General features: G+C 36.9%; 1 protein-coding gene across 1 annotated transcript in view; it reads left to right on the top strand.

The window, feature by feature from the left end:
• Window positions 1-1,754: 1,754 nt before the first annotated feature.
• LOC125226506 overlaps window positions 1,755-27,578 on the top strand; it is a 56,292-nt gene continuing 30,468 nt past the window's right edge. Inside the window, exons 1-2 of the mRNA XM_048130489.1 lie at window positions 1,755-1,908; window positions 22,331-22,561. Of these exons, the coding sequence (XP_047986446.1) occupies window positions 22,519-22,561 (43 nt within the window). The 5' untranslated portion in view covers window positions 1,755-1,908; window positions 22,331-22,518. The remainder of the gene's footprint in view (window positions 1,909-22,330; window positions 22,562-27,578) is intronic.

The raw sequence follows: 27,578 nt of genomic DNA, 5'->3' as shown, positions 1-27,578 counted from the left end.
AGTCAAATTAACTGCTTTAAAGTTGATAAAAGTAGGTGAATCTAGTAATAAAGATGATTTACCACCTGTGGAACTACTGGAAGCAGTGATAAACGCATTTTTTGCGTTGTAGTTTCCTCGCTATAGTGAGGGGAAAAGTTTTGTGTTACACTCGGGTGCGAATGTATTTTACTTCTCGTGTGTTAAAAAATTTGCAAGTTCAAGATTCTATTCTCGAACCACTCGCTTCGCTCGTGGTTCAACTATAGAATCCTTTCACTTGCTCGTTTTTCAATTCCACACTCGGCGTTAAAATACAACTTTGCCCCAACAAATAACTATTATCAAAACAAATAAGAACTAACGTAACCACAACATTAACACTTTCGCTACCAAGAACCCGAAATAGAAGCGTAGCCGAACATTTTGATAGCGAAAAAAAGCCCGGTTTCCCCGACCGCGACATAGTGGACCGATTTTCATGAAACATGGCTAAGAACACTCCCGATGAACTCAGCTTTCAGACAAAAAAACTAAATCTAAATCGGTTCATCCGTTCGGGAGCTACGATGCCACAGACAGACAGACACGTCAAACTTATAACACCCCGTCGTTTTTGCGCCGGGGGTTAAAAACGGACTTCAGCTAGGCAAATTTATCTTAATCCATGTAACGGTATCAATTCGGGAGTAAGTGGTTATCTCACTCGCACGGATTATAATGTCCGATAGATATCGAATGCGATCGGGTTCAATCGCTATGTAAAATGCCAACCCGTGGTAAACCTACTGCTCCTTCCGCACTGGCCCCGTAGTCGAATGGCATTTCTGCGTCGCGAAACGCCACCGAAGCGCCGCAGAAATGTAGTCTGACTCTGTCGCTCCAATATGCAAGAGCGATAGAGATAGATAGCTAAGAAAGAGATATTATCGTGAGCGTTTGTGCATCGGATACGCACTGCTCGGGCAAGCGCGCCGCGCACGCATCACGCCATCAGATTATCTCTTTTTCATCTCTCGGCATTTCGTTACCCTTAATGAAATCCAGTCAAAGGAATGGAAGAATTTAATTTAAGACGAATCAGAAAATATTCAGCTGCTGCTCGCTAGTTATAAATCATTTGAATGCTAATAAATTCGACTAGCCCGAGCCCCAGGTGGGAACGGAATTTCTTTCGGCTCCATCTTTGTTTTCAAGGAAAATTGAATAATTTTCTTCTCTTTATTATAAAATTCTTTCATAAAGCCACCGGTGGCTTTGGGATTTACTTTAATATCATAATGGGATATTATTTTTCATGTGGTTCAGCTTCACTCAAAGAAAATGTGAAGCATTATTTATTCCGTTTCTCTATTTTTATTTGTCTAGTACCAAATAATTACGTACCCAGTGTACCCACTATATTGTTCGACGGTAAAGCTTTGTACGTAAAACGTACCGTAAATTTCGGTTTAACGTGAAAGCTAAACCCTTTTTAATGTATGGCGATCAAAGGGGAGCAAACACGGCATTTTAAATTGTGTCTGTATCCGAAATAAAAAATAAATAGCCCGTTAGGTTTGATACAGTATGTAGGTGGTCCGGTAAAAATGATTTTCAGTAAGTGAAAACTTATATGTGTGCGTGAGGTGGGTAATATTTTATGGTACGCATTTGAAATGCATGAGCAATTAAGAGTGAGTATTGGGTGCAGGAAGGAGTAAATAATGGTGGGTCGGGCTTGCACCGCGAGCGAGCGTTGCGCTCAGTTGCTCGTAGACACCCGACCGCGCCGGTCCGCTACGACGTAGGCGTGTCTACGGCGCCGTGGCCGCTACGATCACAAGTTTCGCGGTGGTTCATACCGGACTTTATTCAAGTGGTATTGAATATTACATTTTTGTGTTGGACTCTGATTTTTTTTTTCATTGGATGCACGTAAATTGAAAGGTATGTTTTGGAAATAATTTATTAAATTAAATATTTTGTAGATGGTCCTAGTTACGTTTTTCTATTGTTAGTTTAGTTTTTTCTCATGCTGCAAATAACAAAAAAATAATTCAGACTTGCAAAAAACCAATTAAGAAATAATGACGTAGAAATGAAGGAGACAAATAACAAAAATATATCAAAAAATTGTTCCTAAATAAAAATCAAACATTCACGAATTTGTTCAGCGGCAGTGATCGCTTACCATCAGGCAACCTGTCTGCTCGTTTGCCTCCTATCCTATAGAAAAAACGGAACCAACACGTTTTGTGAGGCTAATTATTGAAGAAAACATAATTCAGTATGGACCAATAATAAACACATTCATTCTTTTTCAGAAGAACTATTTTTAAATATTTGTAAGTGGTTTCTTGTAGTAAGCCTTTATAAAAAAATGGCCCCATGAAATGGTTTTTTAAGGCATGAAATGTGTGGTATTTGTTTAATAGCAGGTTTCAGTTTTGGGGTTCTTCAAGAAGCAGGTATTTAGAGTTCTCAAAGGTCGGCAACGCATAAGTGACACCCCTGATGTTGCTGTGGGCGGCGATGACTGCTTCCCATCAGGCGTCTCGCCTGCTCGTTTGTTGCCTATTTCATAAAAAAATAGTTTTTGAGTACTATTCGCTGTGTTGTAGTGTTATTCACGATTTTTCATTACATTCATCATAGGTTTGTACAGAAGTAATATGTAATAAAATAAGCAATACCATAAATTAAATATAACAAGATCATACCATCCCATACATTAAAATGCGACCGCCTACGAACGCGCTTACACTCCACCATACATAGATGGCGCCACAAAAAATGCCTTGTTGCCACTGATTATTTGTAGATTGGCATTAAAAGTCAATTCCGAGCCGTAAATCTATGTCAAAAGTGACACTTAACGCCATCTACACTATAATCGAAAGCTACAAGACATTTTTTTTGTTGGCGCCATCTATGTGTGGCCATGTAAGCGCGTTCGTAGGCGGTCGCATTTTAATGTATGGGATGGTATGATCTTGTTATTTTTAATTTATGGTACTATTCGCTGTGTTGTAGTGTTATTCACGAATTTTCATTACTTTCATCATAGGTTTGTACAGTACTAATGAAATAAGCAACACGTCGCCTACTCTATAGACGCTCATACAAAAAAATCACAAATGTGATATATTATTGACCGGTACTGTATGAGGAAATGTGAATACACAACCCACTAGATGTCGGCTCCAGATTCGGTAGTTACGCCTCCACTGTACCACTGTACTAATATTATAAATGGGAAAGTGTGTGTGTCTGTTTGTTCGTCTTTCACGGCAAAACGGAGCGACAAATTGACGTGATTTTTTAAGTGGAGATAGTTGAAGGGATGGAGAGTGACATAGGCTACTTTTTGTCTCTTTCTAATGCGAGCGAAGCCGCGGGCAAAAGCTAGTATGAGTACAAAAATATTATTCCAAGAAATCATTATTCCGTAAAGTTGTATAAGTACTTCCTGAATCATTTCGTATCAGGAAAATTGTATTGTTACCTGAAAAACTTTGTTGGCAAAAATAGGGTCAAGAGAAAAAGGTTTGTTTTTATTATTTACTAGCTTTTGCCCACGGCTTCGCATGCGTTAGAAAGAAACAAAAAGTAGCCTTAGATGTCACTCTCCATCGCTTCAACTATCTCCACTTAAAAAATCACGTCAATCCGTCGCTCCGTTTGGCCGTGAAAGACGGACAAACAAACAGACACACACACTTTCCCATTTATAATATTAGTATGGATAAAAATATGGTAAAATGGAAATCAAAATATGCATGTTTAAGGTTTCCAGAATCTGTTTTTTTGCGTTTCTTTTATTATAAAACTAGTTTTTGTAGTACCTTATGAAAATGATTTTGGTTTAAGCTCTACCTAAAACCTATTCCCGCATTTATTTATTTTATAACACATTTATATTAACTAGCTTTTGCTCGCGGCTGCGCTCGCGTTAGAAAGAGACAAAAAGTAGCCTACGTCACTCTCCATCCCTTCAACTATCTCCACTTAAAATATCACGACAATTCGTCGCTCCGTTTTGCCGTGAAAGATGGACAAACAAACAGATACACACTTTCCCATTTATAATATTAGTATGGATAACTCATAAAATTCCATTTTTTAAACTGTACTCAAGTCACGTGACTAGTACGCTCAAGGTTGTTAGTAAGTAGGAATTATTAATTAGTAATTAATGAATAAAAGCTCATTAATTCTCATTTGAATAGTGATTTCAATTAAATGGTTGAGTCGTAGTAATAGTAATTTATTATGTAACAACAGATTTATATAAAACTTGCCGGGATAAAGTTTAAGAGAGCTTAATCGGATAATGTGGTTAATATTTACAATTTAAAGATCATTCTGTAGTGGGATATTAAAACGGTATCTAAATTTATCTGCTACCAACAAGTCATTTTTATTTTCTTCTTAATCTATATCCAGCCAACGTGAGTAAATTTTAGAACTTACATACGAAATTCACTGTTTTTGCTCTTGAGTCTAGTTACTCAATTTATCCTGACCTCGCCAGTCTCAATTAATATTTGACAGCAAATTATCGTAACCATCAACAGATAAGTAAAGACCTAGTTATTAAGCGTGATCCATCTTTTATGTATATTTTTTGCTGTATGGTGCACAATAAAGAATATTATTATATATATGTATCTCCGTTTAAAACTCTCGGGTTTTCGAGCCCAGTCCAAAACGTAGAGGCCGTTTGGAGAGCTTTGATGTCATGTAGAACGCCAGCTGGAACCCATTCACAGGTATATGAATAGATACCCGTGAACCGGTGTCAACAGGCATTGGAAGCTATTGTAGATAATATGGATAGAGTATTTATTTAGAGGTCTAACTACGGTTTAAGTTTCGGTAAAAAAAAACTGGGCTATTGCAAAGAAATCGGACACCTGCCATAACATTGTTGGCACAAGTTAGGGTCCCCCCACATCTAGCGTCTCGCGAGCGTCGCGTCGGGCCAACTGTATGGAAAAAGACGCCGCGTCGATGTCGCGTCCATACAGCTTTGCCCATACAGTTGGCCCGACGCGACGCTCGCGAGAGTCGCCGTCAATAGAATGTGAACAATGTAAACAAACCTTGTAGGATTCTAACTCATCAGATATCATGTGTTATTTAATCAATTCATATCACATTATGTTCCTCAACCTTTAAAGTAATAAAATTGTGCATGGTGGTGACTCTATTGACGGCGATTTTAGATGTGGGGGGACCCTTATCGAGGCAGGTGGTCACTCGCCACTCGGTAGATGGGCACCTGATTTGCCATCATAAAGACGGCCAGGCGCAACACCGGCGTGAGTGGCTCAGGGGTGTCGAGAGGTGGTGCTGCGCTTTCTCCGTAGTTACTCCGTTATTGTTAATATTATTATAATCTAAGTTGAAAAGTAAACGGAAATATCCAGTCTAGTCACTTTGAATTATCGCGTTTAATAAGAAACTATGTCAGTAATTAATTAACCATGCTAAATATTTTCGTGTAGAGGTGTTTTTAAAGAGATACAAAAAAAGTTATGTTTTTAAATACCACGACAACCAATAGAAGTTGTGACGTTCATTGAAATCTCTAAATTCCGAGAAAAATTCTAGACATGATCTTTTTCTTTTCCTTGTATACTTTACTAGCTACTGCCCGCGGCTTCGCTCGCGTTAAATTCGAAAAGTGCAGAATGATCCATACAAATTTCCACCCCCCTATTTAGGAAATCGGGGGGTTAGAAAGAGACAATAAGTAGCCTATGTCACTCTCCATCCCTACAATTATCTCCGCTTAAAAAATCAAGTCAATTCGTCGCTCCATTTTGCCATGAAAGACGGACAAACAAACAGACACACACACTTTCCCATTTATAATATTAGTACGGATAATTTATTTATTAGAAAAAGCGATGTCAACTGTCAATGTCACTTAGCTGTCATTGTTTTTTTTTTTATTTCTTACAATTCAGCACGCGCAAAGGTATTGTCACCTCATCTGTTATTAAATTTCACAAACGTCATTTCGGTTACTTAAAATATATATATATATATATATAACATATTCTATCAGATAATATTGCCTATCTTAAAAAAAACTTTACCTACCCAATAGAGGTATGGAAACTTTCATTGAAAGCTCTAAATTCTGAGAAAAATACTAGTCATGATTTTTTTCCGTGTATACTTTATTTACTCTTACTGCAAAAACAAATATGAAAACGCCAGCGAAAACAGCAACTGTCACAATTACATTTAGATTGACATCCGAATAGAAATAATAGATTACTTTACATACAAAGCGGCACTCGAGTCCCGCCACCATTGTCACGCTCCCTGGAGTCTCCGCGCGGCAATTCAGAGGCAATGATAACTGACGAGAAAATGTTACCGATCCTTGGGGGGAATCGCATATGACGGCATTAGTAGAGGATATCACGGTTTATCTCAAGTCATCTGTCTCTTAAAGATAGTTGTGTAGCTATCGGGTAAAATTATGTAACAGTGCTTAAAAGAAATTATAATATCACATGTAGCTGCTTAATTTATTTTTATTGTCACGAGAATATGCTGCAGATCCTAGGTAATACTGTCATATGCGATTCCCCCCAGAATCGCATATGACAGTATTACCTAGTTGAGAATATCAAATCACATATGTCCTTAAGCTACTTTCGTATCTAGATGATGACTAGGTATTCGATAGAAAGTCCTAAGGACTTTTTATTGCATACCGTGGTTCTAAAATCCGTGGAGTCGCCATATGTATGAAACATTTTTGAAGTCAAAGTCAAAGTCCAACAGTATGATGTCATATTAAATAGAAATATTCATACTTACTTAGGTTGTCTAGCAGCTAGAGTTCGCTCTTTAGCGATAAGACCGCCTGTTGTCTGCCTCTATTTATAATCATTTATTTTGTCTCCACTGTATCTTTTTTCTGTATCCTTTTCTGAGGTGTGCCAATAAAGAGTATTCTATCTATCTATCTTTCTTACTGTGACATCGTTACTGAGAATTTTAAATGATATTGTTATTAATACATTTTATCATATCCTATTGTATTAATAACGTTGTATGTTATAGCCTCCTAAGGGCCAAGGTCCTACCTGTAGTACTTTGTAGTACTTATTCAGTTCGATGAAATTTAAAAAATCATATTCATGAAATAAAACTATGGAAACGGATTAAATCGCGTATAATGAATTTAAAATACATCCCGACGTTTCGAACTCTTTACAGCGTTCGTGGTCAACGGGTGACTGAGGAAAAATTAAAATGTGCAAAAGCTACCCACTTACAAGAAATATTAACGAACCATGACCACACACATACACACACACATTTTAATTTTTCCTCAGTCACCCGTTGACCACGAACGCTGTAAAGAGTTCGAAACGTCGGGATGTATTTTAAATTCATTATACGCGATTTAATCCGTTTCCATAGTTTTATTTCATGAGTAACTATCGCGGTAACCGAAGACAATATTAAATCATATTCAATTGGAACAGAGTCGCATTTGTTTTGTTTCGTTAAATTTTCAAACAAAACCAAAATCAACTCTATTCCCTGGATAATTTTTCAGTGGCAAATTCTGGATTTTTCATTTGTATGGCTGGGCCTTAGGAGGATAGGTATATATCTAGGGAAGTTAATTTTATCTTAATAGTATTTTTTATAGTACTATTATGGAAGATTATGATAAAATTTACTAAAAATTACATTATTAATATTTAAAATCAACGTAGTTAACGTTCGATTAAAATGAACTCAGTAAGGACGTGACAGTAAGTATAAAATATCAAGGGGGCAAATATTTTCGAAAAGTATATTATGACAAAACTTTTCCCCTCACTATACTGTTGGACTTTGACCGCAGGTAGTAAATCATCTTTATTTTACTTTTATCAATTTTAAAGCAGTCAATTTGACTTTACTCAAATTACACTAGTGAATAAAATGCGTTTTTACCCGCTGGTTTAAAGGACAAAACGTGTTTAGCAAGTGAGGGGAAAATATCTATATTCAATATATTATGACATCATACTGTTTGACTTTGACTTCGAAAATGTTTCAAATGGCGTCCGTATTTTAGAACTACGGTATATGTGATAAGGCTAATGATGATTGATGACGAAAGAATTAAACAGACAATATCTAACACGAAATGCAACTAACATGAAGCTACTTACAATGTATTGGGATTTCTGAGACAATAAGTGTCTAGAAAATATTACTGATCCTTGGAGGCAAATGGCATATTATGACAGTTTTAGCCGCACTTAAATCCATTTGGGTAACCTACAAGAGGCATCTTAGGTGACTGAGATTTTGATAGGTAATAAATGCATATTGGTCCGTTACTGCAATGAAATGCATTAAGATTAAATAAAATTATACATCTAGCTATATACATATTATATTATATGCAAAAGGAAAGAGTTTTGCTCTATTTGATATTGAAATGTGAAGCTCTTACTAAGAATATTATTTTCCCCTCGATCTACATACGATTTGTAATATCATAGAATTCAATAAACTACTTTTCCCTATGTTATCCAATATTGGAATACTTATATTAGATACATTTATTAATCTCTTTGAAATGTTCTGTGCATTTTATAGTACTATGCGAGTCTAGATTATTACATTGTTTTTCGCGCATCGTGGACACTACACATCCTTGATAGTTTATATTGCTGCTTAAATACTTAATACAAATTGCTTTTTTTGTGACAATGTTGCCACTTAAATAATCTAGTCTAAATATGCTTATTGAGAGTTTAAAAAAAGGAGACTTTAGGGATAAAAAGTAAATGATTTGTTTTAAAATGACAATTTCATCAATACAATTTATTTTGTATTTACAAACATATTTAGTAAATAAAATTCTCAAAATTGGCCTAAATAATTTCTTCAGTCTTCCGCGACCACGGCCAGTGCAACCAGGCCGAAACGTTGGGAAAAAAGGTAAAAATAATGTTAATTAATCGCGTTCGACCTGTATGTGACTTTCAATATGTGTACAAAGCGCGAGAACTTAAAGTGTTATACCATTAAACATCTTGATAAGGGATAGGGATAGGGATAGGGATAGGGATAGGGATAGCGATAGGGATAGCGATAGGGAAGGCGATAGGGATAGCGATAGCGATAGCGATATGGATACGGATACGGATAATATGGGTATCGTTAGCGGGATACGGATAATCGGTCGGCGGTCTCTTACAATCAATGTGCTCTAAGACGATCGTTGTTTGCTTGCTTGAAGATTACGTTTGCGATAAGTATAAGCAAAATGTAAAAAATTGTAAGGGATAATAGAAAATAGTACTTTTTACCCACCGATCATAGTGTCGAAATACGGGCTATGTGGGATGTTTATAAAGGTTTCCCCAGCGTATATAGAATTACCTACGCTGTGGTCGATGTGTAATTAGTTACAATATTTCATTCTTTTGGCTTAAAAAATGCGGTATAAAAATGAGATAACATAATTACATCAGTTTAGCCCCATAGACTAAGTTCATCGATGGAGCAACAAAATGGCAGCATTAGTAAATACTACAGGGAAGTAATTCGTTTAAAACATCACAAATGTTGATCCATTTATGTAGTACGATTGCGCTTCGCTGGGCTCGTCTTAGCGGGGATACTACAACCTAGTCAACGTCATATTCGCTTACGATTCCTTCTCCCTGTCGCTCTTTGTAGTGGTGCGACAGAGCTAGACTGTGATTCGATCGCCAGGTAGCGTCAACGATTGTCAGTTCGTCTAACCCGGCAGCACCCCGAGACACGTAAAGAATATCAGGAGTAACTAACCGTCCTTACACAGTACATTTCCCTTTGTTAACAGGAGTCGAATTTACTCCCGGGACGTGTCTAACATGTCACAAAGTTTCGCGGGACATGTCAAGAAGCTCGAGTTACGCAAACTTGTAATAAAATAAAGTTATCCGTCGAATTGCTGACAACGGACATATGGTGCACCGTGTAACTTGAAGTTTTCTATTCAATGTACATGTTTCTCGCTTTTGCCATAATCGAATGGCTGGAATGTTTGATAGATAAACGGTAAGAATAATTGTTTATCATTGTTATTGTACACTATTTTTGTAATCTTTCAGATATGAAAAACATGAGTTAGTATAAACACTTTTTAGGGTTCCGTACCAAAAAGGTACAAAAGGAATCCTTATGGTGCGACTCTGTCCGTCTGTGTGTCCGCCTGTCACATTACTAAATATCTCGAGAACTACTAATGCTATTGATTTGAAATTTAAAACAGTTATAAACATTGTAAACATCTACAAATTGAAAGTATTTTTTTGCATATTCTAACTAATTAATAAAAGTTAGAATATAACGAAATACTGTTTATTGCAAATAATTGTTTTTTAGACACAAAAAACCAAAAATAATTAAACAGGCCGTCTAAGCCGTCTTACCCCAAGTTTTAAAATATTAACAAGCCACATTAATACTTATGTGTTACATATACATACTGTATTAATTTTATCGTTGCCCTGGTTTCCATATTAGATGGAATCCAATCTTTAACTACAGTTTGATACAGTTATTTATCTAATTCTATCTACTCTACCGATTGTAAAAACTCGTGAGTATTTATAGGTAAGTATGACCGTGACTCGCATGTATAGGAATGAATTAAGAAAGTACGACCACAGAATATAATAATAGTACAAGTCGGCATTTTCAGAATTTGGGACCCCCCAATTAACGTAAATTGTTAACAAAAATTAACACACTTTCAGTTTTGTGACGATAATTAAGCATGAAATTTCTATAAAAATATTGTTTTTGTGTTAATAACATAAACTTTAAGCGATAATCTACATTCAGAATGTGAAAAAAGTACATTTTTAGACAGATTTTATGCTTAATTGTCGTCACAAAATTGACAGCGGGTTATTTTTTGTTAACAACTTACGCTAATTGGGGGGTTCCAAATTCTGAAAATGCCCAAGTACGGCACGTTGTCGCTTCTCGGATTTTTTAACGTCATCCGGAAATATGAATTTGGCTGTAATCACAACAAAACACTTGCAATAAAACTTGTTTCGTACCTATTTTTACTTTTTTTGTTACGTTGCTCAACCTTTTTTCCAGTAGTATAAATAGGAAAGTTAGGAAACCGGCAAGCAAATGAACCTTGTACGCCGGCAGCCAGTCGGAGATGCTTTAAATATATCTAATCTTCCTCAGCATCACCGTAAAAATATTGTTACGATCCTTTTAAACGGTCGCATGTTCTATCTTTTAAATCTTGAGATATTGTCTGCAATTTCGCAGACGGTCCGTTGAAGTGTGAACGAGTGGGTGATAAAATAAAGTGTCAAGTGTCGGTGACGTATCGACGGGGGAGAGGGGTCAGCGTTGGGAGCCATTGCTCTGCCTTTGACACGTGACAACATGTGCCCTTGCCGAACGATTTAATAAGACTAATCAATAAACGTCGATGTAACGGTTTAGTTTACATTTAAAGTCAGTGAGATTTCAGGGGGTCCGTTTTCGGATAAAGTCGGACGTAAGCAGTAAATATACATACACTGAATTGTTTTAGACATTTAGTTATAGTCCGTTCTCTCAAGCTCTCTCCACGATCTCTTAAAAAGCCCTTTTAAAGCTTGTATACTGACTGTAAGACAGGTTCGTGTTAGGTGTAAGGATTTTTAGATATAACAACGTCTCGACCTAAGTCGTTGCCATAAGAAACGTTTTAATATTTTCCTTGCTACTTTTTACTATTTATCAGGGTTCGTAGTTGACTTAGTTTCGCCATGTCCAACAGTTTATCCAAAGCTTTTCCGTGAACATTAGTGCTAGATAATGAATCTGCCCCTTATTATGAATATTTAAGTCAATCATGCCTACAAAGTAGTAAAAATATAAGTTCTTACAATTTTTTATTGAAGTTCAACCATAGGTACCTACAATGTGGGCTGTTGTTTTTGATGGCAAGTGGTTTTAAAAAATATTTTAATTATAAACATAATTTATTACTCAGGTACAGCGATATCTGCTTCATGTTTTCATGTTTTGCTCGCTTATGGCTTACTTGTAATTTTATGTAATTACTAAAATGTTGTTTGTTTCTCGCTTAAGTAATTTGTAATTTTAGAGAAATAAATATGTTTGAACTGAATGTTTGTTTTGATTTTGGACACTAAGTTTAGTAATAACATTTTTTAGGGTCGATTGCAAAAAACCGTCTGTTACCGAATTAAGCGTTCGCAAAATTTCTTGTATGGCAATTTCATAGACTTCTGCTACGTGACGTTGATGTGTCTGCTAACTGTGGTCTATGCAACCGGCCTTAATTAACAATTCTAAGATATTCGTAATTCAAAGAATGCAAAGTACTAAATCTGCCGACGGAAAGTTTCCAAAATTCTGAAATGTTCACATAGGAAAAATTCGGAAAATTCCCATACTTTGTATACTATGGACAATTGTATGGATGGAAACTTTCCATATCATTAATTTAAATTCCCTTTGTTTATCGTGAAAGTTACGTGAATTTTCCAAGAAATTTAAGATTTTTTGGAAAGTTTCCGCAACTTGCACATCACTAATGCAAAGTATCTTGTTTCATTTTGCCGTAGAAGGGTCATAGTTTTGTGTTACTGCGATATTTGTTCACATTCTCCACGTACTTCTATGTGCTGTGTAGCTATGTTGTTATAGTATTTATATATGTACGGTATATTTAGGTTTATTTTAATTCCTATTTATGTATGTTTATTAGTATTAAAATTATTTGACGTTTTCTATCACTCACTGCATCACCTACTCAAATCAGTTGTTTTTAGGGTTCCGTAGTCAACTAGGAACCCTTATAGTTTCGCCATGTCTGTCTGTCCGTCCGTCCGTCCGTCCGTCCGCGGATAATCTCAGTAACCGTTAGCACTAGAAAGCTGAAATTTGGTAACAATATGTATATCAATCACGCCAACAAAGTGCAAAAATAAAAATGGAAAAAAATGTTTTATTAGGGTACCCCCCTTACATGTAAAGTGGGGGCTGATATTTTTTTTCATTCCAACCCCAACGTGTGATATATTGTTGGATAGGTATTTAAAAATGAATAAGGGTTTACTAAGATCGTTTTTTCATAATATTAATATTTTCGGAAATAATCGCTCCTAAAGGAAAAAAAAGAGCGTCCCCCCCCCTCTAACTTTTGAACCACATGTTTAAAAAATATGAAAAAATTCACAAAAGTAGAACTTTATAAAGACTTTCTAGGAAAATTGTTTTGAACTTGATAGGTTCAGTAGTTTTTGAGAAAAATACGGAAAACTACGGAACCCTACACTGAGCGTGGCCCGACACGCTCTTGGCCGGTTTTTTGTGTCTTGTCTCCACTACCCAAAGGTTGTCTGGAAGAGATCGCTCTTTAGCGATAAGACCGCCTGTTGTCTACCATAGTTAATTAAAATTATTTGATGTAATCTTGTTATATTGGTGAACAATAAAGAATATTTGTATTGTATTGTATTGTACTTGAGGTAGATTCCGTAACATTTCCTTCCTACATAACATTTCTTAGTCGTACATCGGAAATACGATCGATCCAAGTAAATCCTGCAGTAGAGTGCAGTAACGGGCAGGTAACGAGTAAGTTGTGAACTGTTTGCGGCTCGCGTCCGAACTGGAATTGACGCAAATATTGAATTACTTGTATTTGAGAATGAAGCCAAGTTAAATTGAAACATTGTTAGGATTGGTCAGGGGCAGCGAATTTGAAAATGCTTCTAGTTTGACATTTAGCTATCAAACGATATATTTATAAGTTTTATAACCCTTAGATGCATGTGGTACTAAAAATAATACCATCAAAATGACACAACTATACATTAGATTGACGTCAATAGGAGACTTTGTCACACTCAAACTTTAAAATTGACGTGTATTTCAATCTTCTTCTATTAGTATAATATCATTTTTGATACCATGTCGTCACTACTTTTAAAATATCTCGTATCTCACGCTGCTCCTCAAAGTTAAAACGTAGTAAGTCTATATGCATTCCATACATACTTACTACAATTTTCTTTTCATTGACAGACGAAGATACAAGTTTTTTTAAAAGTAGTGACGATATGCATATATAGTTACTTTTAATAGCCTGTTTATAGAAGTACCTTAAAACTTGGGTTCAGTCCCCACGAAGTTTACGGGCGACTGAATCCGTAAGGTCTTTTTTATTTTTAGTAAAATATATTCCACTATGATGAAGGTGTTAGTTAAAAATGTGAATATCTTTTGGAAGAGGAGGAGGAAAGCGCCCCTTAAGGGCCAAGAGTAGCACTGAAACTTGAATAGTTCCATGTGCGCTGCGCACTGCCTACCCTTTTTAACCCCCGACGCAAAAACGACGGGGTGTTATAAGTTTGACGTGTCTGTCTGTCTGCCTGTCTGTTTGTCTGTCTGTCAGTCTGTCTGTTTGTCTGTCTGTCTGTGTGTGTGTCTGTCTGTGGCATCGTAGCTCCCGAACGGATGAACCGATTTAGATTTAGTTTTTTTTGTCTGGAAGCTGAGTTAGTCGGGAGTGTTTTTAGCCATGTTTTATGAAAATCGTTCTACTATCCCGCGGTTGGGTTTTTTCAAAATTTAAATATAGTGGTTAGGTTAATAAGATACAAGCGCGCGTAATAAAATTATCTGTATGTATTTATTTATAAGACAGGTTCTCGTAAAATGTAACCAACAATAACTCACATTACACGTAGTTACGTAACAAATAAAGTTACACAAGACAATGTAGAAACATCTTTGCCTGCACCGAGTACGTGAGCGATCTGCAAAGTGGCGACTGGCGAAGTTTAGAATACTATGGCCGCCATACGTTGCGATCGAAGCACACAACTTTCAAACGGGGGCTACAACGAGTTTTAAAACGTTACTCGATGGCGAGAAAATATTGGAATATGTTTTTAGTTCTGATAACAAATGAAATGTATTATGAACAACAAAATACATTTACATTATAATAATAACTTAATACCTACAATTAAATTTGTTTGTACCTATGGATCGCTCTCTAGGTGGTATTCACCCTGAGAGGGATCCGTACTTTCATTTAGTTTGTAAAATGTTTATACGTACAAACATTTTACAAACTAAAATGAAAGAATATAGAAAACTAGATTTTCCCGCGGCTTCGCTCGCATTAGAAAGAGACAAAAAGTAGCCTATGTCACTCTCTATCCCTTCAACTATCTCGACTTAAGAAATCACGTCAATTTGTCGCTCCGTTTTGCCGTGAAATACGGACAAACAAACAGACACACACTTTCCCATCCATCCATACTTCCATACTATCCATCCATACTAATCCATACTAATCCATATCCATACTAATATTATAAATGCGAAAGTAACTCTGTCTGTCTGTCTGTCTGTCTGTCTGTCTGTCTGTCTGTCTGTTACGCTTTCCCGCTTAAACCACGCAACCGATTTTGATGAAATTTGAAACAGACAATCTTTAGACCCTGAGACAGAACATAGACTACTTTTTATTTCGAAAAAAAGGGATGAAGGGGTTGAAAAAGAGGTTGAATGTTTGTATGGGATTTCTTAATTTTAAAAGATAAAACCAATAAACTTTATATTTTAGCACTTGATAAGAAATCATTAAACATCTTGATAAGGTCGAACGCGATTAATTAACATTTTTTTTACCGTTTTTCTTTTTTTTTGTGTGTCGTGCGGTGGGAAATAAACATTAACTAAAAGCGGGTAGATTATATTTATTTGTCTACCCCGAACATTTATATAAATTAAGTATCGGGTAGTTTTGTGTTGTTTACATCTCCGGTGACATTTTGCTGGGACGTCAGTCTTCCGCGACCACGGCCAGTGCAACCTGGCTGAAACGTTGGGAAAAAAGGTAAAAATAATGTTAATTAATCGCGTTCGACCTGTATGTGACTTTAAATATGTGTACAAAGCGCGAGAACTTAAAGTGTTATCTTAATAAGGAATAGGGATAGCGATAGGGATAGCGATAGGGATAGCGATAGGGATAGCGATAGGGATAGCGATAGGGATAGCGATAGGGATAGCGATAGGGATAGCGATAGCGATAGCGATAGCGATAGCGATAGCGATAGCGATAGCGATAGCGATAGCGATAGCGATAGAGATAGAGATAGAGATACGGATACGGATACGGATAATATGGGTATCGTTAGAGGGATACGGATAATCGGTCGGCGGTCTCTTACAATCAATGTGCTCTAAGACGATATAATATTAGTTTGTAATAATTATTTTATAGTAATATGGATAAGACATATTGACTGCGATTTAGATCCTGATTTATTTATTATCCCGGTCAATATAAGTCTAATGAAAATAACCGTGAATCATTCCAAACTCATAGTATGGATAAAGCCATATTAAAAAAAACTGTTAACGTACTCAAATATACAGTTATAATTAAGGCTACTACAAACCTAAACTAAAAACTACTCGCTAAATCCGCCACGCGCCCCTCCAAAGCAGCTCATCACTTACTGGTGTAATCGCATCAGACTTACGCTTACTCGAGGTTTGCCTGTGACCACAGACGTAATGTCGTCGGGCCAAATATATTTCATTTCATTTCATTTTCATGTATTTATTTCATTAAACAATACATGATTGTGTTTGAAATTAAGGACATAAAATAGACAATATAAGACAATTTGTACATGTTAAAAATATATAAACTAGAGCAACAGGTAAATAAATTTCAAGATTATAATTATACAGGTCACAAGATTTCACACTTAGATCAGACATGATTATATTTATATCTACTATTTATACCAATACATAATTCAATTCAAATCACATTACAGCTAAAATTAAATTTAAATCATGTCACAACATTAATTAGGTGCTCGCAATGAAATACTGATATATTCTTAGTATTAGTATAACGTTATTCTCATTAAGTGAAAATGTAAATTTTCTTTTGGGAAATAAAGTTCTTTAAACTGAGTATTAGGCACTGGTCTAGCAGGATATTTTTTAGTTTATTTGCAAACTTATGTGTCCATGCTACAGATTTAAGGTATATTGGCAGCATAAACGTAAGTCTTACGCGAATAAGTCCCGTTTTCTTTTAATAAAATGAGTGACATTTGCATTACCAGGAAGTAATCGCTTCAAGGCGTTTTTTACTTCCTTAGCATTTTCCTGACGATAAAAAATAATTGGGGACAGCTTAGCCCCAAACTAAGCAAGGCTTGTACTATGAGTGCTAAGCGACGATATACATACTTAAATAGATAAATACATACTTATATATATATAGAAAACATCCATGACTCAGGAACAAATATCTGTGCTCATCACACAAACAATTTTAACCCAGGACCGCGGCTTAGCAGGCAGTGTCACTACCGACGCAATAATAATTTTTGTGACGCTTACGTTTTCGAGAAAAGTATTTTTACTCATGGTAGCTACACAACTAAATGCAGAATACTACAGTTGCCATACGTAGCGATCGAGGGAGCACCTGTTTGGGATCTGTTAACTCCTTCACACAACTTTCAAATGCAGCAAGCTGGGTCCCGAGGCGGTGGCGCAAGTGATAAGCGGATAGAGCTTCTACCATAAATAAATAAATAAATATTGGGGACACCTTACACAGATCAACTTAGCCCCAAACTAAGCAATGGGTGCTATGGGTGCTATGGGTGCTAAGCGACGATATGCAATACTTAAATAGATAAATACATACTTATATATACATAGAAAACATCCATGACTCAGGAACAAATATCTGTGCTCATCACACAAATAAATGCCCTTACCGGGATTCGAACCCAGGACCGCGGCTTAGCAGGCAGGTCACTACCGACTGAGCCAGACCAGTCGTCAAACCATGAATTTTTAAAGCCTGACCACAAATATATGACTATTGATGCCCTCCTGGGGCGCTGTTATTCTGATGTATGGGTTGACAGTTCAGTATAGTATGAAGAAAATAGTTGTTATGAAATTCCGCAACATGGCGCGTAGTCATATATTTCTCAGGATTTCACGTTTTAGATTACATTCTCATGTGTATAATTAGTGTTTAAAAAACCTTATAGCAAAAAAATGGCCGACGGGCCGAACTAGGTAATATGCAGACATTAAACGTCGATACGAACTCTACATTGTCCCAAAGCTTCATCTGTCTGGGGATCTTTATACTTCCCATCTATATGATAATGAATGATGTTTCACCTTAATGCATAGAGTTAAGGTGAAGAAATGTACAAATATTTATGAACTTGACTGTAACATACAAAGACAATCGCTTTTCACTTACAACCATAATCGCCAGAGTTACTGGTGGCTGGCCAATTAGTTAGACAGCTCGCCAAACAAGAACGCTTCGCTGCGTTACATGCATGTAAACTTACTTCATTACACGCGTATTGACATTCCATTAAACGTATAAGTTATAACTTATATTTAAGATATTGAACAGTTTAAAAAATAAGGAGAAAAACTTGACTAGGTCACTCTAGGTACGGGGTTCATTCGACCACGTACATTTATGGTTAATTGATGAGTAACCATACATGTACAGGGTCGAATGGACCCCGTATCGCACTGACCATGTTAAGCTATTTTTCGCAGCGAACGTCTTAAAATAGTTAGTCACTTTTTACTTGCGGCGGTACGCGATAGAGCGAAGCATGCTAGAACGGCAATTAGTTAGACAGCTTGCCAAACAAGGACGCCCCACCCGGGTGTTTGCTGTACCGCGCCACAACGCAGGATCTAGGTGGCTCAGGTGCTTACTTACAACTTTGCCGTAATGGAAACTTGCTGGCACATTGCGGGTAGCGTTAATACGGTAAACTATAATGAGTACAACGTGTGTTGCCAATTACTAACGCGGTGTGGAATAAGAGTAAATGTGGCTAAGCCAAAGCAGCGGCTTTGTCTTATCTATCGGAGATATGTTTTTAATATTTAGTACTCACTATATATACTCCTCAGGACTGAAATATGAATCTTGTATTAACTTTTATGATATGTACAATATTTAAACTCTCGTATGCCACGATTATTTTTTCAAATGGTTACATTTAAAATATAAGTTACGTAAGTATATGGAATATCAAAATCAATCTCTCACATAGTACGTAGGTCGGTAGGTTTATTAATCATCATTATCAGCCTATCCTCGTCCACTGCTGGACATAGGCCTCTTCTAATGCACGCCACTGCTCCCGATCTTCAGCTAATCTCATCCAGCCAACACCAGCCAACTTGCGGATGTCGTCACTCCATCTTGTCACAGGGCGTCCTGCACCACGTTTACCGAGTCGCGGTCTCCACTCAAGAACCTTTCGGCTCCACCGACCGTCTGTCCTGCGACTAACGTGACCAGCCCACTGCCACTTCAATTTGCTAATCCGGTGAGCTATGTCGGTAACTTTGGTTCTGTGACGGATCACATCATTTCTGATGTGATCCCTCAGAGATACCCCGAGCATAGCCCTCTCCATAGCTCGTTGAGCGACTCTGAATTGGTGGACCAATCCAGCCGTGAGTGCCCACGTCTCGGCACCGTAGGTCATTACAGGTAGGACACACTGGTCGAAGACCTTCGACTTGAGACATTGTGGGATGGGTGACGAGAAGACTCCGCGAAGCTTATGGAATGCTGCCCAGCCCAGCCGAATTCTTCTGTTGGCTTCTCTCTCGAAGCTGTTCTTACCTAGTTGGAGAGTTTGCCCTAGGTAGACATACTCTAGAACAACCTCGAGCGAGATTCCATCAACTGCGATCGGTCCCGGATCAGCGTACTCGTTAAACATAACCTTGGTTTTATCTAAGTTCATCCTAAGACCGATACGCTGCGAAGACCCAGCTAGACTTTGCACCATTTCCTGTAAATCTTGCCGGGTTTTAGCCAGGATGACGATATCATCAGCAAATCGCAAATGTGAGATGTACTCGCCATTCACATTTATGCCACGTCTCGCCCAGTCTAGCATTCCGAACATATCCTCCAACGCGGCAGAGAACAACTTTGGGGATAGAACATCCCCTTGTCTCACCCCACGGCGCAGAAGGATTGGCTCAGTCTGTCCATTCTGGATTACGACGGATATAGTGGCAGCATTATATAGAGATCTCAGCACTTCGATATATCGATAGTCAACCTGGCACCTCAGCAAAGACTCGAGGACAGACCAGATCTCGACGGAGTCAAAAGCCTTCTCATAGTCCACAAACGCCATGCATAGGGGCTGATTATACTCATTTGACTTCTCTATAACTTGCCTTACTGTATGAATGTGGTCTATGGTGCTATAGCCCCTTCGAAAACCAGCCTGCTCCACTGGTTGAGCTTCGTCAAGTCTTCGTGTAAGACGATTCGAGACGACCCTTGAAAAAAGCTTATAGACATGACATGGTTTATTAATAAAATATGTTAATTAAATAAATAAATATGGATTACAGTGAGTAGAAATAACAGTTACTAAATAAATGGTTAATACAGAATCTTTCAATATACATATTTATTTAGAATAAAAAAATATCTCAACAATGTTTAAATTGAATAATTTACATGAAACTATTCAAACTATATATGTATACACAAGTAACGTTCAGAAAGTTTTTTTCTGTTTTGGTTGCACTGTATACACGATAAAACCTTTTACATATAAAAGTACATCGACTTAATTCGCAGTAAGACCAGCCAAAGCAAAACAAACAATGTAAATCTAAATTCAAATCGCATTTCTTTAAATCACTGAAAAAAGGGAAGTTCAGACATAATTTCGGAAGGGGGAATAGATTAGCGTGGGGACAGCGCGGAGCATTTATTGAAAGTCGGGGCTAGCGCGTCCCATTAGTCCTCTCTGGCTGAAAAAGTGTCGCTTCCCTGAAACAGCACCGGCCGGCCAAGCCGAAGTGACAATCGTTGACGCTACGTGACGATGGACACGCAGCCTGACTCTGTCGTACTACTGCAGAAGAGCGATAGGGAGAGAGATACGATACACTTACGAAGAGTAAGCGATTGTGATGTTGGCTAAATACCCGGGTACGCCATTCAATTGGCGAACGGCGAATGTATTTTATTCGGAGCCAATCGATCTCGAGACAACAAAACGCAACGTGAATGGAGTGTCTCGCGAGGCGATAAATCCTACACGTCCACAATACGTTTAATGAAAAGATCTTTTTACTTTTATTGCCATTGAAAACAGTTCGCTTTTCTTTGGCGGCATTAACCGTGCTAGCTATTTGTTTTCTGGTTCATAGGTTAACTTCGTATGTTAGTTGAGTGTGTTGTTTTAAAACGAGGGTATCAATAGGTACAATAGGCTACTTGACCCTTTTTTAAAGTCTATCTTATATGATTAAGTACTATCCAATTAACCGAAATAAAATATTACCACATTTTATTATGACTTAAAAACAGAAAATAATATTTTTAAAGTATACTTTTACGTAATCATGCGAAAACAACACAGTCATTTTAATCTATAGATTATCTGTTTATTAGGTCATTCTATTCGAAAACAACATTTTCTGACTTCTTAAGTATGAAGGCATAAAGTTTAATATGTCAGTGATTGTTTTGGCATGCAGTAAGGTTCGAATTTGATGACGTCACTACATCGCTGAAAGCGTTTTCGGTGGCCAAAATAAATAAAAAATTACACACATTGTTTATCGAAAATATGTAGTCATCATACACTTTTAATACCTAAAATATATAAATATGGTTTTATTTGTGTCAAATACTACAGAAGATCACAATCATTTATTGTGCCAAATCGATATGAGTCTAGTAACCTATAGGTAAATAATTATATTTTACTGATATTTCCTCGCGTCGCGGCCCATCTTCTCTCGTCTTAAAGGAAATGCATTAAATTTAAGATTTTACTGCTTCTTCCCTCAAGGTTAGCGTAGGCCTCCCTTCGTGTACGCCACTTATCCCGGTATTTCCGGTCCTGGGCTAATCTCATCCAACGTTGCCATATACTTAGTATACTTAGATAAAACTATTTTATACATATATACGTAGAATTCTGATTTTCTTATTGTTTCACTTAAGTACGTTGCCCGTTCGATACATGTACGGGGTTAAATATACCCCGTACAGCATTGATCTTTTCAAACTATTTCCCGCGGCAAACGTCTTAAAATGTACTGTAAATGAATTAAATTTAAGATTTTACGGCTTTTTCCCTCCAGAATCTATTTCCAAATTTTATATAGAATCTAGAAATAAGACTGCAACAAACTACAGACTTACAATATACCCTTAGCTATTTCATACATGCGTAAAATTCCAATTCTCTTATTGTTTCAGAACTCATGGTCACCTGAGAACACGGAGGTTCGAGCTCACTCAATAGCTGCAATATTTACGATGCCCGAGAACTTTCCAATATTGAGAAAGTGGTATTAAAAATGGAGAAGGATCGGAGGGGGCGAAGGCGCCACGAGACGGTGATGACGTGACGTGTGAGCGCGGCTTAATACACACGCAACGGTATCATGGCTTCCATTTTTGCTGCGGTCTTTCTATGGCTTGGTGGAAGTAAGTGCATACTATTTATTAATGTCGTCATACTATGGGTACTAATGTTGCAACAACTATACCTAGATAATCTCGCGCCACTCTACGGTGAAATTTTAAACAAGGCGTAAAAAACATTTAATGCGATTATTATGACATGTTTTTTGTTACTTCCATTCGTTCCAAGCGTCCAGGCAGGCAAGTATGGTCGCGCGATAAATGATAAAACATCAGGCCATCCCTACCGCACTATTTTTAAGTGCGATAGGAACGGCCAGATGTTTTATCGTTTATCGCGCGACCAAACTCACATACATACATACAATCACGCCTGTATCCCATAAAGGGGTAGGCAGAGCACATAAAACTACTAAAGCTTTAGTGCCACTCTTGGCAAATAAGGGGTTGAAGGAAAACGAAACTGTGACATTGCAGTGACAGGCTGCCAGCCTCTCGCCTACGCCACAATTTAACCCATATCCCATAGTCGCCTTCTACGACATCCACAGGAAGAAAGGGGATGGTGAAATTCTTAACCCGTCACCACACAGGTCGACCAAACTTGCCTGCCTAAATAAAGTTTTTTCGATTCTATTCTATGCTATAAAAGTACAAAATTGTAGAAGAGTGTCGATATGTAATTGCAATACAAATATAAATGATTTAAGTATTCCGAAAATAGGTTACAGGCCTACTAATTATGCATTAAATTGTATATACATGTTGTAATACTCGTAGCATACATGTTGAATCAATATCGCATTACTATGTAATAAAATATGTGCTTAATATCTATGCGGTTATCGTGGTTGGCCTAGGATTGAAAATCAATGTTTAATTTCTGAATTAAAAACAAACGATTGGGTTTCGCAAAATCAGCAACCAAAATATTTTCAATTATGTATTATATGTATTTCAATGACCAATAATTAAAAAAAAAATTAAAAGGGTACGTTATCGTACAATGTGTTTGTTTTTTGCAATTGTAAGATTAAGTCAGCGAAGGGCCGGTAGTTAAGGTTGTAAAATCCAATCCTTTGCTTACCCTGATTATTTCCAAACCTGCGAGCAAATAAGTAAAAATAATAAAGTAGATATTATAAACACGTCATAATTAATAAAGTTTGACTTAATAATAATAATTCATTAGAAATAAAATTGGATACCGTTTTATTACTTTACTATAGGCAGGCGTCCGGTTTTTTATCCCATAGCCCAATATTTAGTGCATCACTTTCATCCAATAGCCCAGTTCATTTTTTGCACCCTTGCGGGTGCTGGCTCTGTGTGTGTCCCATGATATGGGCAAGGGCAACATCCGCTCGGTGTACCCCTTACAACATCACCAAGCCTTTGCTGCTTTTGCCTTATGTATAATCCACCACTGAAATTCACAAAATCTTTGTTCAGTAACCTACCTACCCTTTCCCTGAACCAGTGTTAAGGGATAAGTACGTTTAATATTATCTGGTAATTTTCGAAGAAATGTATTTCTCGGGTTGCCAATAGAAAAAAAACCAAAGGGTTTTTTTAGAATTTTGAAAAACAATACATGAGAAAAACCGAGCATCATTGTTTTTTTTTTTAAATATGTTTTTTTTTTCATATGAACAAATAATACTATACTAATATATAATGGTTTTTCGTGATTTGTAACTTTTCAATAACAATAACGTACGTTTTAATTCGATACACATTCAGTATATAAACGTTTATTGGGGAATCCCCGATGCGGCGTGGAGCGTGGAGAGGCTGTGGTATTACCAACAGTAAATAGCGACATCTGAGAACTACAGATTTCGTAAATGTTAGTTTTATAAAACCATACATTAAAATTATTAAATAAAATTCGTTTAGTAGTTGACAAAGTCCAAAAAAACCGGCCAAGAGCGTGTCGGGCCACGCTCAGTGTAGGGTTCCGTAGTTTTTCGTATTTTTCTCAAAAACTACTGAACCTATCAAGTTCAAAACAATTTTCCTAGAAAGTCTTTATAAAGTTCTACTTTTGTGATTTTTTTCATGTTTTTTAAACATATGGTTCAAAAGTTAGAGGGGGGGGACGCACTTTTTTTTTCTTTAGGAGCGATTATTTCCGAAAATATTAATATTATCAAAAAACGATCTTAGTAAACCCTTATTCATTTTTAAATACCTATCCAACAATATATCACACGTTGGGGTTGGAATGATAAAAAATATCAGCCCCCACTTTACATGTAGGGGGGGGTACCCTAATAAAACATTTTTTTCCATTTTTTATTTTTGCACTTTGTTGGCGTGATTGATATACATATTAGTACCAAATTTCAGCTTTCTAGTGCTAACGGTTACTGAGATTATCCGCGGACGGACGGACGGACGGACGGACGGACGGACGGACGGACGGACGGACGGACAGACAGACATGGCGAAACTATAAGGGTTCCTAGTTGACTACGGAACCCTAAAAACCGTATAAAAGTATTTACTGCTTTGCAATTTTTGAGATTTAGTACTTTAGAAAAAAACACACTTCAGAAAAATCTGTTTTTTTTTTTTTTTCAAACCAAAAAAAATAAAACCGTTTTTTTTGCAACCCTATGCTAAATAGAATGACATATTCGGATTAAAATATAAATATTTTTATTGACCGATATAGAAAATAATGTATGTCTTTAAGACTGGACCTTCATTTTAAGACGGAATGAATGTACAGGGTGATGAATTATTAAAATCACTCCGGATACAATCGAGTTTTCGAATCCAATCCCTTAAGTAAAGCTGATTATCGGAATTCCCCGAAGAGGCCGCAGTTCTCGCAAAATTCTGTAAAGTGCCAATCTCTCTCGGCCAGAGTGGAGAATTATTGGCGCGGAACACGCAACGCGATTCGTTTATTATACATGGTGCGGACGCGTACCGCCGACAAGTCAGCAAGGTGCAAAGACAGATATCATTCCGAAAAAGACAAACAATCTCTATAAAAAAAAACGTACATCGGAACCATCAAGACACATTTATTCTCATTTAAGCGCACATCTTTGGTTTGCTAGATGGTGATAATATTAATATTTTACAAAAGGCTACTAGAGTTATATCGAAATTGGTACAAAAAGTGGTTGTCTTCTGTAATACATATTTCACATAAAAAAACAATATTTAAAGACTTAGGGTATTAAAAGAAAAGTGTATGAGAACTACGTATTTTCGATTAAAAATGTGTATATTATTTATTTTGGCGACCGAAAACGCTGTCAGCGATGTAGTGACATCATCGAATTCGAACCTTACTGCATGTCAAAACAATCATTGACATATTGAACTTAATGCTATATATATAATGATACTTAAAAAGTCAGAAAATGTTGTTTTCGAGTAGAATTACCTGATTCATAGATAATCTATGAACTAACATGGCTGTGTTGTTTTCACCTGATTACGTAATAGTATTAAATATTTTTTTTGCTGTTTTTAAGTCATAATAGAATATGGTAATATTTTATTTCGGTGAATTGGACAGTACTTAATCATTATAAGACAGACTTTAAAAAAGGGTACAGTAGCCTATTGTAACAAATACCTAGAAAAAATATATTTTTCCCCTCACTAGCTCGGAAACACGTGTTTTGTCCTTTAATACCTACGGGTAAAAACGCATTTTATCCACTAGTGGGTAAAGTAATTTGACCTTGAATAAAGTCAAATTAACTGCTTTAAAATTGATAAAAGTAGGTGAATCTAGTAATAAAGATGATTTACCACCTGTGGAACTACTGGAAGCAGGGATAAACGCATTTTTTGCGTTGTAGTTTCCTCGCTATAGTGAGGGGAAAAGTTTTGTGTTACACTCGGGTGCAAAATGTATTTTACTTCTCGTGTGTTAAAAAACTCGCAAGTTCAGGATTCTATTCTCGAACCACTCGCTTCGCTCGTGGTTCAACTATAGAATCCTTTCACTTGCTCGTTTTTCAATTCCACACTCGGCGTTAAAATACAACTTTGCCCCCTTGTATAACAAATAACTATTAATACCGTGTAGAGACAGCGGTCTATGCTATACGACAATAATAAAAGTATGGTACAGTCGAGTTCATAAATATGTGTAGGTACATTTTTTTACCTTATTGCTACGAGTTAAGGCGAAGAAATGTACACATATGTATTTACGAACTCAACTGTACCTTAGAAAAAACTTGAGGAGACGAATATTATGGTAGCATTTTTGGTAATAACTACTTACTTTATGCTAGATCATTGTACATAATTAATTACGCGTTGACCAAAAAAGGGAAGTTTAGTCATACAGTCAGCAGCAGAAGTTCCGTAGTGAGCAAGGTGTTCACAATGAACCTAACACGCTCTTATTGTCTTAAATATAAGATCGTGTCAAGTTAATTTTGAACACCTTGCCCGCTACGGAACTTCTGCTGCTGACTGTACTAAGTAAAGTATAATATCATATCGTAGGTAACCTAGGCCTTATATTTGTCGCAGGTACATTCAAGACGTATTGTACGTTTGATACTAGCCATAGGTTTATACGTCGGGAGCTCGCAAGGCAACATTCTACCTCCCACAAGCTTCATCTGGATTTCATAGGAATAGGATTTCAGTCAATTTGGGATGAGTCATCGTGCTTGTCCCTTGTCCCGGTTCATTGGCATCAGGAAAGCCGATGCACAGTCTATAACGATGTCAACAGATAACAAAGCTTTAACTAACGAACTTAGGAACAAATTAAATTATTTGTTTATCCTTCAGAAATCGGATATAACATACATACTCATACTCATACTCATTTATTTGTAAAGCCATTTTACACGTCAAGATTTCCGACGACCACGGCGGTCGAGGTGGTGTAGAGGTAAGCACGTCAGCCGCGGTAGCTGGAGACCCGGGCACGATTCGTGGCTTCGTCATGTTGGCTTTTTCTTTAGTGTGAGCACAGATATTTGTTCCTGGGTCATGGATGTTTTTTATGTATATAAATATGTGTATATTGTATATATCGTTGTCTGAGTACCTGCAACACAAGCCATCTTGAGCTTACCGTGGGACT

The sequence above is a fragment of the Leguminivora glycinivorella genome, chromosome 5, assembly GCF_023078275.1.
Source record: "Leguminivora glycinivorella isolate SPB_JAAS2020 chromosome 5, LegGlyc_1.1, whole genome shotgun sequence".
Lineage (NCBI taxonomy): Eukaryota > Metazoa > Arthropoda > Insecta > Lepidoptera > Tortricidae > Leguminivora > Leguminivora glycinivorella.
The sequence above is the reverse complement of the archived record's forward strand: the minus strand, read 5'-3'. Positions and strand labels throughout refer to the sequence as shown.